The 17280-nt window shown below is 41.0% G+C and overlaps 1 protein-coding gene across 3 annotated transcripts in view; it reads right to left on the bottom strand.

Moving 5' to 3' along the window:
* LOC117517749 (protein turtle homolog B-like) overlaps nucleotides 1–17280 on the bottom strand; it is a 394390-nt gene that overhangs the window by 4348 nt on the left and 372762 nt on the right. The window contains exons 18-19 of one of the 3 annotated variants that reach the window (XM_034178899.1): nucleotides 16174–16658; nucleotides 15033–15276 (exon numbers count right to left, since the gene is read on the bottom strand). In XM_034178899.1, the coding sequence (XP_034034790.1) occupies nucleotides 15033–15276; nucleotides 16174–16658 (729 nt within the window). Of the gene's footprint in view, nucleotides 1–2697; nucleotides 2744–15032; nucleotides 16659–17280 lie in introns of all 3 variants that reach the window. The other 2 variants (XM_034178898.1, XM_034178897.1) reach the window with 2 other exon arrangements.

The raw sequence follows: 17280 nt of genomic DNA on the forward strand, positions 1-17280 counted from the left end.
CATAGACAACCCATTTCATAAATGCACGGTACCCAACACACTGGAATACTCTTGAATAGTCAATCAAATACTCATGAATATTTTTTAAAGTGCCAAAAAGGAAAAAAAAACCTCATATGAGCTAAGAATAGCATCGAGAAACAGGATTTACCTGGATGAGTTTGAATATGCAGGTAATTATCTACAAGACAACACTGAGAATAAACAACTATGCCTATGTGATGAGCCAACAGTCTGCTGGCTTTCATTGTAACCAATAACCTCTGCAGATGATTTCCCTGATGAGTTCTATCCATCAGCTCAAATGGCGCCAGCCAGTGAGATCACCTGCTAGTCATTGAATAGGGAAAAAATGCACAGGCTTGTCCCTTTGACAGCACATAGTTGTCAGTCCCTGGACAAATTTGTGATACTTGCTCTTCACGCAAAAAGTAATGAGTAGCATAAAGACATTAATTAGTAGATTGTTGTCTGTCTTATGGTCATAGGACAACAAAGAAAATGTCTGTACTTGTATTTTGGAGAAGAGGCAGTGTTATATAGTGATGCACAGTGATGGCCAAAATGGTCAATTTTTGTTTTGTTATTTTCCACTGAAAAATCCTGATATCCACACTAAAATATTGTGATGGACAATGAAAGTGTCCAGCTGCCCAAAGTTAATCTCATCACACCATAGAACCTTCTTCCAAGTGACTTCAGTCATTGATGTGGCTTTTAGCACAGTCTATATACAATATAATGTATATGCTTTTCAATCTATCACAAACTTCTGACTGATGAAGCGTTCAAGCAAAAGTACATTATGTTTCCAATCTCAGCTATTGAAGTTTGTATCTCTTTCAGAGTAGTGGTATCCAACGCTCATCTTCCTGCACAGTCTTTGAAGATTTATAGCTGTATCAGACACTTTCTGTTTTTAATGACAGGCTTAATAGGATTCCAAAGGATACTCAGTGATTTGGGAGATTTACTTGTAAGCATAGTGTGACTTGAGCATTTCAGTCACCTTTATGTGGAGTCGATTGGAGAATTTTTTGAGTCTTTGTGGTGTAGACTAAGTTGAAACAAATACATCCCACTGAATTTATACTACAATCAATCCAGCCTTTTGGAATAAAAACAAGTAACTGGCAGAGGAGGGTTAAGATTATGTGATCACCATCACTATTATCTGTCGATTTGCTTGCAGAAGTAATGTCTCAAAAGCAATGGATAGTTTTTGAAATGTATTGGGGACTCAAGGCACCACAAAAATGCCTTACAACTGGGGACACCTATCTTTGGCCTGCGATTTTAGACATAACTTGGTGACAAGTCTGGTCATGATGTCAACTAGCTTTTTCAAGAGTGAAGAGGGAATAGTTACAATTTTATTGGCTTTACTTTACCTTTACTGTAAGACTGTGGTAGGGCATTTTCAGGAACTGTAATTTGAGCACACTTACACTAATATATAATTTGTCCACTGTTTATCCAGTCTGGACGACACTATGCTAAGACAAAGCACAAGTAGAACTTTATTCTAAGATATCTCACCCCCTCATCCTTGCAATTTTTATTAAATACTCTCATCCTTTGAAAGAAACTGATGTTGGCCATTCTTACCCTTGATGTTAGTGCTTTGGTCACCACTCAAAGCTTGTGAGCATAGGTGAGGGGTGGAACGTGAATTGACCAGTTAATTGAGAGATTCACCTTCTATCTCACAGCAAATACAATTTGTGAATTTCAGTGTAAGTAAGCAGAGAAGTTAGAAGCAAGTCCTCTATAGGCCCCAAGACCTACTGGTGACGTTGCTTATATCCAGATTCTGAAGTATTAAATGGATGAGTCTATGACACCCCCTGGATAAAATACCAGTCCTATGTAACTTGCTTCCAGAGTCAAGTCTGGTTCCCATTTACAGCTGAGTGAACTACAACAATGCAAATGAAGTGTCTTGTTCAATGACACAGACAGGTAGTATGACGAGGAATCAAACCCAGGTCTACATATTAGTCGACCAACTCCTTATTCCACTGAGCTACCCGCCTTTTATCTGTAGAGCTTACTTTAATGGAACTATCAAATGTCTAACAATAATTTTCCATAAATAAAATTAAATATTCAACAGCTGATGAAATCAATTAGGAACTGTGTCAATCAGAGTTGTGTTCTTCTGTCTTGCATGTGCTGTTTATTACCACAATATACAATATGTTGCAGAGTAATGTGAGTAATTTACTGTGTTTGCTAAAATCAAATGGGTCAACCAGGAAACATATCTGAAATAATGACTATGGGTTATTCCAATTTCAGGCTGTTAACATGAACTAGATTGATACAACAGCAGTTATACCTGGAGTGAGGCATTTCTACATAAAATTGCACATGAAGGTGGTCAGTTAGCAAACCACTCAAGCATGAAATCATGTTGGTGATACCTCGCTGACCTTAGCTATTAGCTAACAGATGGCATATGCATACCAGTCAGAATGCATACTTTACTGAAGACTGCAGAACTCAAAATGCATAGCCACGTTAAGGAAAAAAAAAAGGGGGAAGAAAATAGCTGAAATGAACTGCAAAATTCACTGAAGAACGAGACAAATGAAACAAAGACTCAAGAGTCTTGTATTCCCCTTTAAAGGACGAGGTGATTAAAAAAGTCCCACCTGCTAACCCCCCCCTTTCAGACATGGATCCAACCCTTACCTATTGCGGTGTAGAGGACCTGGTCACAACAACGCTGCCCAGATAGCTGAGATCAATCAAAAACAAAGCAGGTAAGACTCCAGGAGTCATCAAGAACCACCATACTGCCCCTAATTCATAATGATGGAGACATTGCAGTTCATGAAAGCCGGACAGGCCCTGTGACACACTTTGCCCAACAACCTTCCCTTGGTAGTCAGACCTGGGCGAATCCTGGGATATATTAAGTGCAAGTAGAAAGGAAGGTTATAGAGACAGGTATGGTAACAAAAAAATCTGGAAGGGTGGAAGATAGGGGAAAATTGGGCACACAGTCAGGTTACTAAGGCTGAGGATGGGCCGCAGGGCCTGCCGAGATGAACTCTTCTTAAAGCATCCTTCTGCATGATAAAGGCATCTTGAAACAATTGAAGCTAGACATAACAATGGATATTTGGTTTGCATGGGGAATCAACTGGATGAATATTATGGAAATCCTCCTGTTAGGTGAAAACAAGGTAACGCATGATAGAGATGGAAAAATAGGGATCCAGTGGTAATGTCTTGCTGATTCCCAGGCTTTTAGGGGCTTTTGCCGGTCAAATTATACTGTGCATTTAAAATGCCATTATCCTTCAAACACTGTGTAGCCCCAAAAGGTCTGAAAAGTCATCTGTGAAGCAAATTCATTGTCTTATTTTTAATCAACAAGAATTTCAAGACATTTAGGGATGCACCAGTTTTCTTATTCTTTGCTGTCAGGACATTCTGTATGTGGGGTAGTACTATGCTACAAGTCACTTCTGTAATGGAAGGGAATACAATCATACACAGCATTTTGAGACATGTAAATTTTAATACATTATGGCTAATCACATTTTGCTTTAAATTCAGTTAAATATTTACTATTGTATTATATCTTCACTGTAGACAAACCATGATTTTCTAGTACATGTACGAGGTCTGTCAATAAAGCAACGGTCCTTTTTATTTTTTTCAAAAACTATATGGATTTCATTCATATGTTTTTACGTCAGACATGCTTGAACCCTCGTGCGCATGCGTGAGTTTTTCCACGCCTGTCGGTGACGTCATTCGCCTGTGAGCACTCCTTGTGGGAGGAGTCGTCCAGCCCCTCGTCGGAATTCCTTTGTCTGAGAAGTTGCTGAGAGGCTGGCGCTTTGTTTGATCAAAATTTTTTCTAAACCTGTGAGACACATCGAAGTGGACACGGTTCGAAAAATTAAGCTGGTTTTCAGTGAAAATTTTAACGGCTGATGAGAGATTTTGAGGTGATTCTGTCGCTTTAAGGACTTCCCACGGTGCGAGACGTCGCTCAGCACTCTCAGCCGCCGTCGTCAGCCTGTTCAAGTTGAAAACCTCCACATTTCAGGCTCTATTGATCCAGGACGTCGTGAGAGAACAGAGAAGTTTCAGAAGAAGTCGGTTTCAGCATTTTATCCGGATATTCCACTGTTACAGGAGATTTTTTTAATGAAAGACATGCGGACGGGTCCGCGCGTCGGGATGCAGCCGACGCGGTGCGGCGGCACAGGAAAAACACCTCCGTGTTGATAACCATTTGTAAAATCCAGGTGGCTTTTGATGGCTTTCAGTGGAGTGAGTATATGAGAAATTGTTTAACAGCAGGACATGTTCCAACTTGTCCTTAAGGCTTTCAACAGAGGTGTTTTTCCTGTGGCGGAGGGTCGCGGCCGACGCGCGGACCCGTCCGCACGTCTTTCATTAAAAAAATCGCCTTTAACAGTGGAATATCCGGATAAAATGCTGAAACCGACTTCTTCTGAAACTTCTCTGTTCTCTCACGACGTCCTGGATCAATAGAGCCTGAAATGTGGAGGTATTCAGCTTGAAACAGGCTGACGACGGCGGCTGAGAGCGCTGAGCGACGTCTCGCACCGTGGGAAGTCCTTAAAGCGACAGAATCACCTCAAAATCTCTCATCAGCCGTTAAAATTTTCACTGAAAACCAGCTTAATTTTTCGAATCGTGTCCACTTCGCTGTGTCTCACAGGTTTAGAAAACATTTTGATCAAACAACGCGCCAGTCTCTCAGCAACTTCTCAGACAAAGGAATTCCGACGAGGGGCTGGACGACTCCTCCCACAAGGAGTGCTCACAGGCGAATGACGTCACCGACAGGCGTGGAAAAACTCACGCATGCGCACGAGGGTTCAAGCATGTCTGACGTAAAAACATATGAATGAAATCCATATAGTTTTTGAAAAAAATAAAAAGGACCGTTACTTTATTGACAGCCCTCGTATCACAATGTTACAATCACTGGTCTTTCATACAGACAGACTAGCTAATGCACCGCAGTAACTAACTAGTTAGATATAATTAATTCCAAGAGATGGCACTAATGAGTGCCATCTCTTGGAATTAATTAGCATCTTTAATCAGAATTAGCATCTTTAGTGCTGCATTCAGCACTAAAGATGCTCAGCCCAGCTTCATCCCCAATATGACAAATGTTTTGACTCACCTTGCAGCATCACTGTAGACTTCCATATCAGTATGTAATACACAGGGAAGGACATTTATGACATAAGCAGAAATAGCTGACAAAGTTTTGGCAGTGTGACTGAAAGAATCCCTAATTTTAATATTCCCCAAGATCAGTGGTGAGCACAGTTCTGCTAATCCACTAATTATCCAAGCTAACATTTTCATTAGCTGATTAGCTTTCCAGATAGCTTTGAAAACCATCAGCGGACCAATTATCTTCTGATAAATTTAGTTCCGATAATTTTTAGACACCTAACTTCTTTTTTTACATAACTAGTAACATGGAAAAATATTTATAATCCCTTTTACTTCTGTCTGCTATGTATTTTGCAGCAGTGAGGTAGCTAAGAGGAGTTGAGCTCAACTCTGCCCCAGCAGAAGAGGCCTGGCCACCAAACTGCCACAAAAAAAGAAAGAAAGAAAAGTCACTACTCCTTAATACCATACAGCAGTCCAGCCATGAGGCAGAGGATGGAAAGCGAGTTTGACTTATGGTTTTGATTTATAAATCAAATTATTCTGGATAGAATAACTACATTAATGTGAACTCTTAAAATGTACAAAGTGAATATATAACACATATCTGTTCATTTTAAGATAATGCACTAATTCTGAAGATCTGAACATTAACACACAGATGCCCAAAGGGATTATGGATAAATGCAGCATCCGCTCATACTGATTGGCTGACTAATTCATTTTATGTAAAAACCAATACAAGTGAATCAATGTAACATGCGTGTTGGTGTTTACAAATGTGCTTTTGTAAAATATCAAAGCAGAGAAAAAAACGAGCACTCACAGGGACCAGGAGTGGAGGTGCAGGGCTCAAAAACTAAGTCAATATAAAAATATAGCCAGCAACACTCAAGTGTCCTTCTTAATAAAAGTTTTAATGACTCACGGCAAGACGACAGGATCAGGAGCACAGACGCGTTTCGACTAGGTCTTCATCAGTGTGTAAGGCCGTTCAGGAAATGACGTCTTTTATGGTAACACCAATCAAAAACAGGTGTAAAACTCCACAAACATGCAAATGCAGACATTACTGATAACAAACCAAAACGTACAAAAGCGGATAATAATAATAAGAAAGTAATAAAAAAAAAAAAGAAAAATCCCACTGTAGAGAAAATACACTAAAAACATTTACACTGCAAAAAAAAACAAAAAAAAAACAACTTACACTACAAAAAAAAACACACATAAGGGTATCGCAACGTGGCCTAGCAATATATAACAGTCTACATCAACAGCTGTGACTTGTATATACCACATGTAGCCATTGTTCATTGGTGCCTACATGTGGTATATACAAGTCACAGCTGTTGATGTAGACTGTTATATATTGCTAGGCCTCGTTGTGATACCCTTATGTGTGTGTTTTTTTTTGTAGTGTAAGTTTTTTTTTTTTTTTTGCAGTGTAAATGTTTTTAGTGTATTTTCTCTACAGTGGGATTTTTCTTTTTCTTTTTTTTTATTATTATTTTTTTTATTATTTTCTTATTATTATTATCCGCTTTTGTACGTTTTGGTTTGTTATCAGTAATGTCTGCATTTGCATGTTTTGTGGAGTTTTACACCTGTTTTTGATTGGTGTTACCATAAAAGACGTCATTTCCTGAACGGCCTTACACACTGATGAAGACCTAGTCGAAACGCGTCTGTGCTCCTGATCCTGTCGTCTTGCCGTGAGTCATTAAAACTTTTATTAAGAAGGACACTTGAGTGTTGCTGGCTATATTTTTATATTGCTTTTGTAAAATATGTCATTTTTTTCATTTGTGTAAAAAAAGGCATTCTTCTAATCCTTATCCTTGCCTGTCAGTTGGCTCAACATTCCGCAAGTTCTTCCCAGATTTCACAGTCGATGGAGTAGCTCTTGAGGTTGTGCTTCAGAAGGTCCTTGGAGCATTTCTTCTGCCCTCCTCTGGATCATTTTCCTTCTCAGCTGGGAGTAGAAGATCTCCTTGGGAACTTAACGGTCATTCATTATAACAACATGACCCACTGATATAAGTTGGTTCTTGATGATGAAGCACTGGATACTCTGGAGCATGGGTTCAGCCAAGATGTTGATGTTGGCATGGTAGTCTTCCCATCTGATGCGGAGGATACTGCTCATGAAGCAGTGGTGGAAAGCTCTTCAGGTGGAGGCAGTAGGTGTATCAGGTCTCGGATCTGTACAGTAGGGTTGGTATGATGACGGCTTTGCAGACAAGGATTTGTGTTTTGAGGCAAAGGTCTCTGTTACTGAAAACCTAGGTGCAAAACTGACCAAAGGCAATTTCTGGACACTAGGTCTCACCAGCGATACTGGTGTGTGATGACACAACTGTCCAGGGATGGAAACTACATAGAGTTGTATAATGCGGCACACAGACTACGCCGAGCTTATGGCCTGGTCACACAGAATACGATGATTCCTGAACAAGGGAAAAAAGTTTTAAAAAAGTCACAAATCATCGAGAAAAAGAAAATGAATGAGCTTTTGTCTTTTCCCATCACTGAATAGCCTGCGAAAGAGGAACAAAACGAAACCGAAGCCAACGTCGATCTCGACGCTTTAGACGAAATGCATCTGGAGCCACTGCTGGAGCAGTGTGTCTGCATCCTGCTCTGCATTCCAGGACTTGGCGCTGGGATTGAGCTCTGTAGTGCCTGAGTCCTGGAGAAGCTGCAAAGAGAAGCACGTGATCTGACCCACTGTGGAGATCTGTGTGCACGTTGGAGGATCCACCGGCTCTGGTTGCTCATCCAGAACAAAAGAGGGATCATCTCCATCATCATCAGAATCCTCACTGTCTGGTTCAGACTAACGATGGGCTGCGCACTCTGTCTTGCTCCAATTAAAAAAAAAAAATTGGAGCGCTTGCTCAACATTTATAAGATACCTCATTTTTACAAAACAAAAACAACATCAACAACAACAAAAAAAAACATCACCACACTTACCACGCACTATTCCATCAAAATAATGCACACTCCAAACATGCCAAATATTTCTCAAATCTCTCAAATACCAAAACTCTAATCGCTGTCTGTACACCCAAAATACGCGCGTACTCAGCAAGCCATTTGCAATCACACTGGGTTTTCTGTTTTCATATGTCACACCTCTGTGGATGAAAGATGTTCATTCGCGAATGGCTGCTGCTGCTGGAACTTTTTTACACTTGATGCTCAAAGTCACGGTTCTGTAAACTGCTACCTGGTTTGCACAGAGGCACAGTTCACTCAGAGATCGCCACAGACGACACAAAATATTATTATGTTGTGTCGGCCCTCAGCTCCACGGCAACAAGGCTGATTCTGCTCCTGCAAAGCACCCCTGCTGCGAACAAATACACAGCCATCAAGAATTGTGTCGGCCCTCAGCAGCTCCATGGCAACGAGCTGAAACGTTTTCCACCCTTGATTCTCAATGTCACGCTTCTGTAAACTGCCGTCTGGTTTGCACAAATTGAGGCGCAGTTCGCTCTGAGAGATCAGTGCAGATGACAAAATATTACATCGTGACAGCCCTGAACAGCTCTAAGGCAACGAGGCTGACTGCTCTCCTGCTAAGCCCAAACCACCCCATCCCACCCCTCACTGCGTCCAAATACGCATCGATCAAGGATCACCTCCTCAAAACTTTTGAACTGTCAGACTGAAAGGGCCAGCAGGCTCTTCTCTCTGCATGGGCTGCAGGACAGCGAGCTCTTCAGAGTTCATGGACAGAATGCTGCCGCTCCTGAAAGGACACCGGCCACACATTTTGTGCAGCAACTCCCTCCTTAGGTGCGCGCAGTGCTGGGCAACACCACGATCACGGACTGCCATGTGCTGGTGGAGGAGGCCGACAAAGTCTTCCTGGCTGGCCAGGAATGACAGCAGCTGCACTCGCCCCATCACACAAAGCGGCAGAAGCCCCACACCACAAACCAGCGCCGCCGCGGAGGGGCTGTATCTGTCCTCCACAGCAACGTTCACAAACCAGCTTCTGCACTGTATGAAAGTATTCACCTGGTTGAACAAAGTCAAACTAAACGCTAACATTACACAAATTAAGCAAACAATAAGAAACCGTCAAGAACAACAGCAAAATGAAATAAGGACAAATTGAGGTTTTCAGCAGCATTCGTTCAAATTTTTCATCAGGTTAAAAATCCTGACAACGCGCCAGCTGCAGGAACGAAGCTGCGCGAAGGTTAAAAGGTGCAAATGAAAGTCAATGAAAGTCCATATTTCTTGTTTCATTTGGGCTTCTTTGTCCTTTGTTAGTGTCATGTGACCGGGCCTTTAAGTAGCTCTACGCTGAGTTTATGCAGCCCTATGCCGGTAGTACGCTGAGGGACGCAAAGGGGTACACGAGACGGATGTAAAAATTTAAACATGTTCAATTTTTTCAGCATAGAGTACTGGACACAGAATGTACGCAGTTTTTAAGCAAGTCTGCACAATACTGCGCTACTGTATGCAAATCTATGCAACACTGGGCAACTGTACACATTCCAAAACTGATGGAATCAGACAACAGGCAGGGATGCATCCAGAGTGAAGCAGCTGGAGGAGAACAAGTGTTGCTGCATGATCCACGAAGCCTTCAGCACCTGTGCATGCTCAGACAGGTAATCAAGCTGGTGCATGAGTGTGTGGTGAAATGATCCACGCAGCCCACAGTGCCTGTGCATGCTCAGAACAGGTAATCGAACCGGCTCGAGTGTGTGGTGAAATTATCCCTCAGCTGTGTGTGTGTTCATAATGGCTGAACGAGCCGCTATGCGTGTATGAGCCAGTCTACGGCAGGGATGCATCATGTAATCAGATAACTGCCAGAATCTGATCTCCCGTGTTTACATGCACTTCAGTAATCCTATAATCAGTAAAACACGGGTTCCATTTTTTCAATTTACAAATTGGATTTCTTTTGAAATCCAGAGAAGAGAAACAGCAGGTATTGAAAAAAGAGCAGAGCAGAGAAGAGAGAGAGAGAGAGAGAGAGAGAGAGAGAGAGAGAGAGAGAGAGAGAGAGAGAGAGAGAGAGAGAGCACTTGCTCTTTTCTCTCTCTGCTGCTTCAACAGGCTTATTCAGAGCACACAGTCACTCTGTTCAAGAGTCAGCTTGATTCACACTGCCAATAAACCCTCATAAATGCTAAAAAAAAAGCTGCTGCCAGCCTGAAAACACTTTTTACTTGTTACTTAGTGCTACAGAGAACATACACCGTCATAAAAAAGATATGTGGTTGGGATTTTGTCTCCGGGGTCTACAAGTTGCCCCCCTCCCAATGGAGTAAATCAATCAATCAATCAACATTTATTTAGAAAGCGCTTTACAGCACCGACTGGTATCCAAAGTGCTTAACATTAAAAACACAAATTCACAAAATAAAACACATATAGAATAAAATTTTAAAACAACACATAAAAAACAGAACATGTCACCTCCCCACTAAGTGTTAAAAGCCAATTTAAATAAATAAGTTTTTAACTTAGATTTAAAAAGTGCGAGGTCAGGAATGGTACGTAACTCAAGAGGTAGCTCGTTCCACAGTCTGGGGCCAGCTACCACAAAAGCATGGTCACCCCAGCGTTTATATTTTGACCTTGGAACATCTAAGTAAAGCTGGCCAGACGCCCTTAATGTCCTACTGTAAGTGCGCAAAGTTAAAATTTCAGACAAGTAGGGAGGTGCAAGGCCATAAATAGCTTTAAAAACAAACATTAAAATTTTAAAATCAATTCTAAAACGAACTGGAAGCCAGTGGAGTGAGTAAAAGATGGGTGTAATATGCTCACATCTAAAAGTGTTTGTTAAAAGACAAGCAGCAGCATTCTGCACCAATTGGAGACGTGCAAGAGATGACTGATTAATGCCCGAATAAAGTGCATTATAATAATCAAGTCTGGAGCTGATGAAAGCATGAGTGGCTGTCTCAAGATCACGTCTACTGATCATGGTCCAATGATCCATCCAATGATGGTCAGGCACAGACCATAAGCATTTCAGGAACTCACCCTATAGGACAAGTACAATGAGAGAACCACTTGTACGACTGCAATCCTGACTTGTCTCATGGTAGTGGGTTTGGCAACGAGTGCCAGTGTCGAGAAAAGACCAATTTGAGTAGGACTTTACCTCTATATGTAGCTTTAATTTAGTCAATTTTAAAATCATACATTACATACTTGCGGTATTTAGTGTATGAAGCTTTTGGGTTTTAGGCAAACTGAATTTATTCTTCAATATTACAAATAGTAAGTCAGTGATAATAATATAAATATATTATATTCTAAAATAATATTATATAATCATATTTTTTGCGAAGTATTACAATCTGGTTATTATTATTAATATGTGCAACAAATCTTTTAAAATGGGCTACACAAGTGGACCTTTAAGGGGTTGGGGGAGGGCTTTCCCACCCCTCACCCCTATGGGTTTTCCCCTGCACCTGAGACCTGCACAGTGTGTGCAACTGCAGCGAAAGAGTTCACTGTCTGTTATTATTAACTCTGCGCTATCAAACAGCGAGACTGATGATTTTGAATAGACTTTTGTATTTAAAGTGAAGCCTTGTGTTTGTGTATTTTTTTTTTAACAGAGCGCTGTGTGTAGAACCCCAGCAGTGAAATGACGCACACTTTATTTTATAAGAGAATCAACTAACTGATTTTTATCAGAGCTTTCATATACTTGCTGTACTTCAGAGTAACACGTGACAGGAGGCTATTTTTCACAGGCTGCATTTACAACGGTAGTGCGCTGCCAAAACCACAGAACCCCTGCTGGGTCTGTAATCAACTGTTTTTGCAGCGCAGCTCTTCTTTGAATCTTGAAGCAATGAAGCATTGATCCGACCAACTGCTTCGTTGGTTCTTTGTTTTATTTCACTTTATCTTCATTTTTCCCCCGCTAAAACCCCAAAGAGCATATGCCTGTGAGTAATATTTACCTTTTTAATGTTAAACCAACCTGTTATGGTCTTCTGAAACAGTTGATAGATGTATTTTATAACTTAAAAATAGGACCAATGCTAACGTGCCAGCAAGTCTATGGCATTTTCAATGTTAAAGTTTTTAGTATAGTTTAGTAAAGTTAGTATAGTTTAGTAAAGTATTAAGCTGTTTGCATCTCAGCATGTTTGTGTGCATTTGTTTTCTGTATAATTAATGGCTCAGCATTTGCTGCCGAAAAAAGGCAAATGTATTACAAATTGTAATTTTTTTAAATTTGTTTTTGTTTAAATATTAATAATAATAATAATAATAATAATAGCAAAACAATAATAGTAATAATAACTAATAATGCTATGATATAATTTTAGAGAAAGAGACAAAAAGAACCTGATTAAAAACACAACAGAAAAGATAAAACCAACAATGAACATAAATAAATAAATATAGAAATAAATAAGTGTTTCCTGTGAACACCTAGTGACTCTTACACCTCCACTTCATCCCTGTTTTATTTAAGTTTAATGACAATTTGTTTTGGTCATACCATATTTTCAATTTGTTAATTTCTTCAGTGATTTTGTCCAGAGCTGTCTGCCAAGCTAGAAAACGGCTGCATCCTAGTAAAAGTAGAATACTACTCGAAATAATGTGAATAAGGAAAGTTGGGTTTTTTCACACCAAAATGGATGCTGCACTCACTACAGTGTATTGTTTGGAATAGCCCCAAATTGCATTTCAGAGCTTCTAGAATTCAAAAACTTTCATGCGGGTGGTATTGGGGGGTAATTTTGGGTTACAGCTTTTTTTGTTTTTCACCACTTTCATCCCTGAACATGTCAATCCTGAGTCACTTTTGTGCAGCTTAAACTCACTAACTGGGACTCATGTCTTGTTGCAAGAAAGAATCGTCCTCCGTTCTGTTCACACAGCTTCAAACGCTGTGCGGCTCTCTGCCGAGTCAAGTTAGAATGACAGAGTCCAGTCAGAATTAATAACTTCAAAGCAAAACACCATTTAAATCAACTGACACGTCTTTCCAAATCTTGTAATACCAACAAACAGCAATCAATCTAAACTTTTCCTCCCAAAATGAGATGTCCTGCACTGATGTGCAGCAGCCGGCTGAGCTTAGCTCAGAGGTATAGAGACATTCATGCCAAAATGTCTGAAAGGAAATGCTTTTGAGAAAAACTACAGATTTTGTTTATTTTTATTTATGTCCAGAGATCAAGGATACAGTGACCAATTTCATATTTATTTACTTTAAGACTCAATAAATGTTGTTGACATAGAAAACCTGTAAAGCCTACTTTTAGTACACAGAAAATTCACAAGAGATATACCTAAGGGAATTGATAAGGAATCGGATCGATATGCAGAATCGATAATGGCATCGATATCGATAAAATCTTATCAATACCCATCCCTAATTATGGATGAGCTGGGAAACCTCCAAAAGTCATAACAATGTGGGAAAAAAGAGAATTTAATCACATTAGAAAGAAGAATTGGATTTGTCCAATTTGGGCAGCATTATAGGGGATCTGTGTTGCCTGATGATTTTTTTTTTTTTTTTTACTTTCCCTAGACCATTGGACAACTGTTAATGTCGAGGGCTGACTGTTATTTATGGACATTTCTGGATAGAGTGAAGATACAAAACATCTAGCTACAAATGATGAGTTCATTTTACACTTATTTTACACTGATGTACAAATTTCTTCAAATATTACACTACTTTACGAGCCAAAGACTTTGGTGGCCCCATTTCTAGTACCAAAACAGTTCATCTAGATCAATGAATGAAGGTGTATTTTCAAGAAAGATTTGAAGAATTTTCCAAAAATGCATTCTTTTCCCCCCAGATTTAGAGCCTAAATATTTCTAGGTAGAGTGTTCTAGACTAATATATGACACATTCTGAAAACTGGGATTGTTGTGAACATTTTGATACGCAACACAAGGGCACTATAATAAGAAACTACCTTAAAATGGGAATTACTGACAGTATTGTAAAATCTAGAAAATACCCCTGGACCCTGGAGGGATAAATAAGGGCCATAAAACCTTAGCAGTCAGAGTGCAAGTTAGCACTGTTTTTTTTTTTTTGGGGGGGGGGGGGGGGGGGGGAAGCTGTAACCAGTGCGGTGTTTCAGTAACATTAGCTTACCTGCAATGAGATGTATGCGATTCCGGTTTGACAGTTTCAGAGTAAACTCCTACTGCTGTCTTCACAATAAAACACTTATTGTTCATCACCTTCAAAAAGCATTTTTGTACCATCAGCACTTTTGCACTACTTCTGCAAAACACAGCACACTGGAACTGGTCTGACACAGCATCATTCCTAAAGACCAGAGAAGCAGTGTGTGCACAGATCACAGTGACGTGGATCAATTTCTTCTGGCCAATACACAAAATAGTGTCAGTGTTGGTGGTAATACATTAGATGTTTTGAGTGCATCCCAAAAATATAAAGTTTTTGGTCTTTTCTCTACAAATTTTTACAGTAGTTTTCAAGGTGATCACTTTGGAATACTGAATACTGCTTCACAGATTAAATGGATGAACCTCTGACCTTAATGTCTGATATGAAAGCTACATTCAACAAATTGAAACTAAACCCAAAGATCCTTGATTTAAACATCCCAACAAAGAAATTTCCTCAACTGATTTTTTTTTTTTTTATATTTGTACTTATTAAATGAAAAAGTAATAGCAACAAAATAGCCATAAAATTAATTAGCTACACAAGTTTAAATGATGGATATCAGAGAGCACTGTAGTAACTCAAATGTCAGAGGAACTTGACACATCAAAGCATTATGGAGAGCAGATGACTCAAATGGTATCCCTCTCTACATGCCTAATGCACCTACCCTGAAGCTGACAACTGTGGTGGAGAGGGCTCAGATGGAAGAATCTCCTCCTCAGTCCTCCTCTGAGATGCCATCTGCCCAAAAATGCTGCTGCTTTCCATTGGGGGTGACGGGGACTGGGAAGCTGGATAGCTGGTTGCAGATGAGGCAAAGGCCATGTGGGAACGGTAGCTGGGACTTGATCTCCTGCTACCATGGCCTTGAGCAGGTGACGATGAGGGAGATGATCTTCTTGAGAAGCTGGCTGTGGAAGGAGGGAGGAGGGTAATCTCAGACATCTCCGTTGGTATGGCAGGTTGGATAATGCTGGGACGTGGTCTGGGACGCACTACAATCTCTGGGGAACCCTCATGAGAACTAAGGGGGCTTTGAGTAAGGGGTGACAGTCGGGATGGCTGGAGAACCACCTGATGTATACCAGAATCCAACCTACGAGCCTGTCTAGGACTGAAACGCGGGGTGGTTTCAAACCATCGTGTATCCAAGCTACTGAATGTGCTAGGAACAATTTGGGCCATTGGAACCGGCACACCCATACCGTGGCTTGTGTGTCTTAGCTGCCCTAAATGTGCCTCTTGCATAGCTACATGCCTGGGTGGGGAGCCACGAGGCTTGGCCTTGCTGGGAGACTTGCTTGTGTGGCTCTTTGGGGCCTCCAGTGGTAGAACAGTTGGGTAGGTGGGCATTGGGAGGGTGGCAGGTTGATAAGCACTAAGTGGAAGTGCATGAGGAGGAGGAGGAGGATAGGGGGAGTCGTGACGGAGATGCAAAGGGTGATGTGGTGGAAAAATGAACTGGGGCCCCTCCAGACTTGAAAATGTAAAATCCAGTCCCTGCCAGATCTCTGGAGAACGAGAGGAAGTAGTGAGGGACAGAGGGAGGGGAAAGCCAGAGACAGCGTATTGGTGGAAATCACCCTCTCCCATTTCTTCAGGAATCATGGGGTGACCAAAAGGACCTTCAGCAAGATATGGAGGGGAGGACATGACAGAACTGAGTGGGCTGGTATCAGGCATGTAAAAAGGAGGTGGAGGATCATGATCCCCATGGGGGCCTAGATAGCCATAGAATGCCCTGTGGCGGAGAGAGCCTCGGATCTGCCCTGCAGCCTGGAGCCGACTGCTCTCCATAATGGTCATACCTTCAAAGGGTCTCTGGAAATGAGGGCTGTAGGCTGGAGGCTGCAGGTAGGATTCTTGACTGGAGATAGGAGAAATCTGGTGAGGTCGAAGCGTAGCCATTACTGGTGGTAAAGGTCTGGGATCATCATTCTCTTCATCTGACTGTCGGAATTCAGGATAGAGGTCTGACTCTTCCACAAAGGGGAAGCCCTCAATTCGCCGGGGCTTAACAGACATTTCAATGTCAGCGGGATCTATGACAAATCGGCCATCTGGACCTCTGCTGATGAGTTCAATGGGTGTTGTGGCTTCAGCTTCATGTTTAGTGACACTGTACTTCTTGCTTGTTATTGCTCTTTTGGTTTTCTTGTATAAAGACAATTCCTCCTTCTTCCCTGGACTTGGGGGTGGCTTCTTCCCTCGCTGGTCATGACTATCCTCAGATGTTTCTGATGGCGTTGCCTTGGAACGAATGCTCTCTGGGCTCACTTTTCCTGAAGATGACCTATGGAGAATAATACAGATGATGATAATACTCAAATACCAAATACCTGGAATTAAAAGTCTAATGTTCTAAACAGCATAATTAACCTGTATCTAGTAATGGGCAACAGAAACAATATGCAATATAAACAATACAAAATTGGCCTACAATAGAGATTTTAATTGTATTGCACTATTGTGGTAATGCATGTTAACGGACTGAAGTTGGCAACAATGCACCAATAAGGATGTCGGCTGTCGTTAAATGCCATAGAAGAAGAAGAAGAAGAAGAAACGGACTATTAATGATGCAATCTACTCGCAACCCGCAGAAGTTAGAGCCAGGAACTGCAACATGGCTGAAAGCGAAACAGAGGAGCTGGTGAAAAAGACCAGTGCAACATTAAGTATGTGGACTTGGAGTCTCCAAGGGCAACATTTCCGACTATGACATGTAACACGACTACGAATAATGGAGAAACCAAAGCTTTTTGAACCACTGAATCAATATGAAGCAATTGTGATGAAATGGTTCAGTGTTTCAAAGTATTTGATGTCAATCTTCACCATAACACTTGCATGGAACAAAAAAGGGCAAGGTGTCATGAAACAGTAATGCACTGTTATGTATGTTTTATAACAAA

This window comes from Thalassophryne amazonica, chromosome 9 (genome assembly GCF_902500255.1).
Source record: "Thalassophryne amazonica chromosome 9, fThaAma1.1, whole genome shotgun sequence".
In the NCBI taxonomy this organism is placed as follows: Eukaryota; Metazoa; Chordata; class Actinopteri; order Batrachoidiformes; family Batrachoididae; genus Thalassophryne; species Thalassophryne amazonica.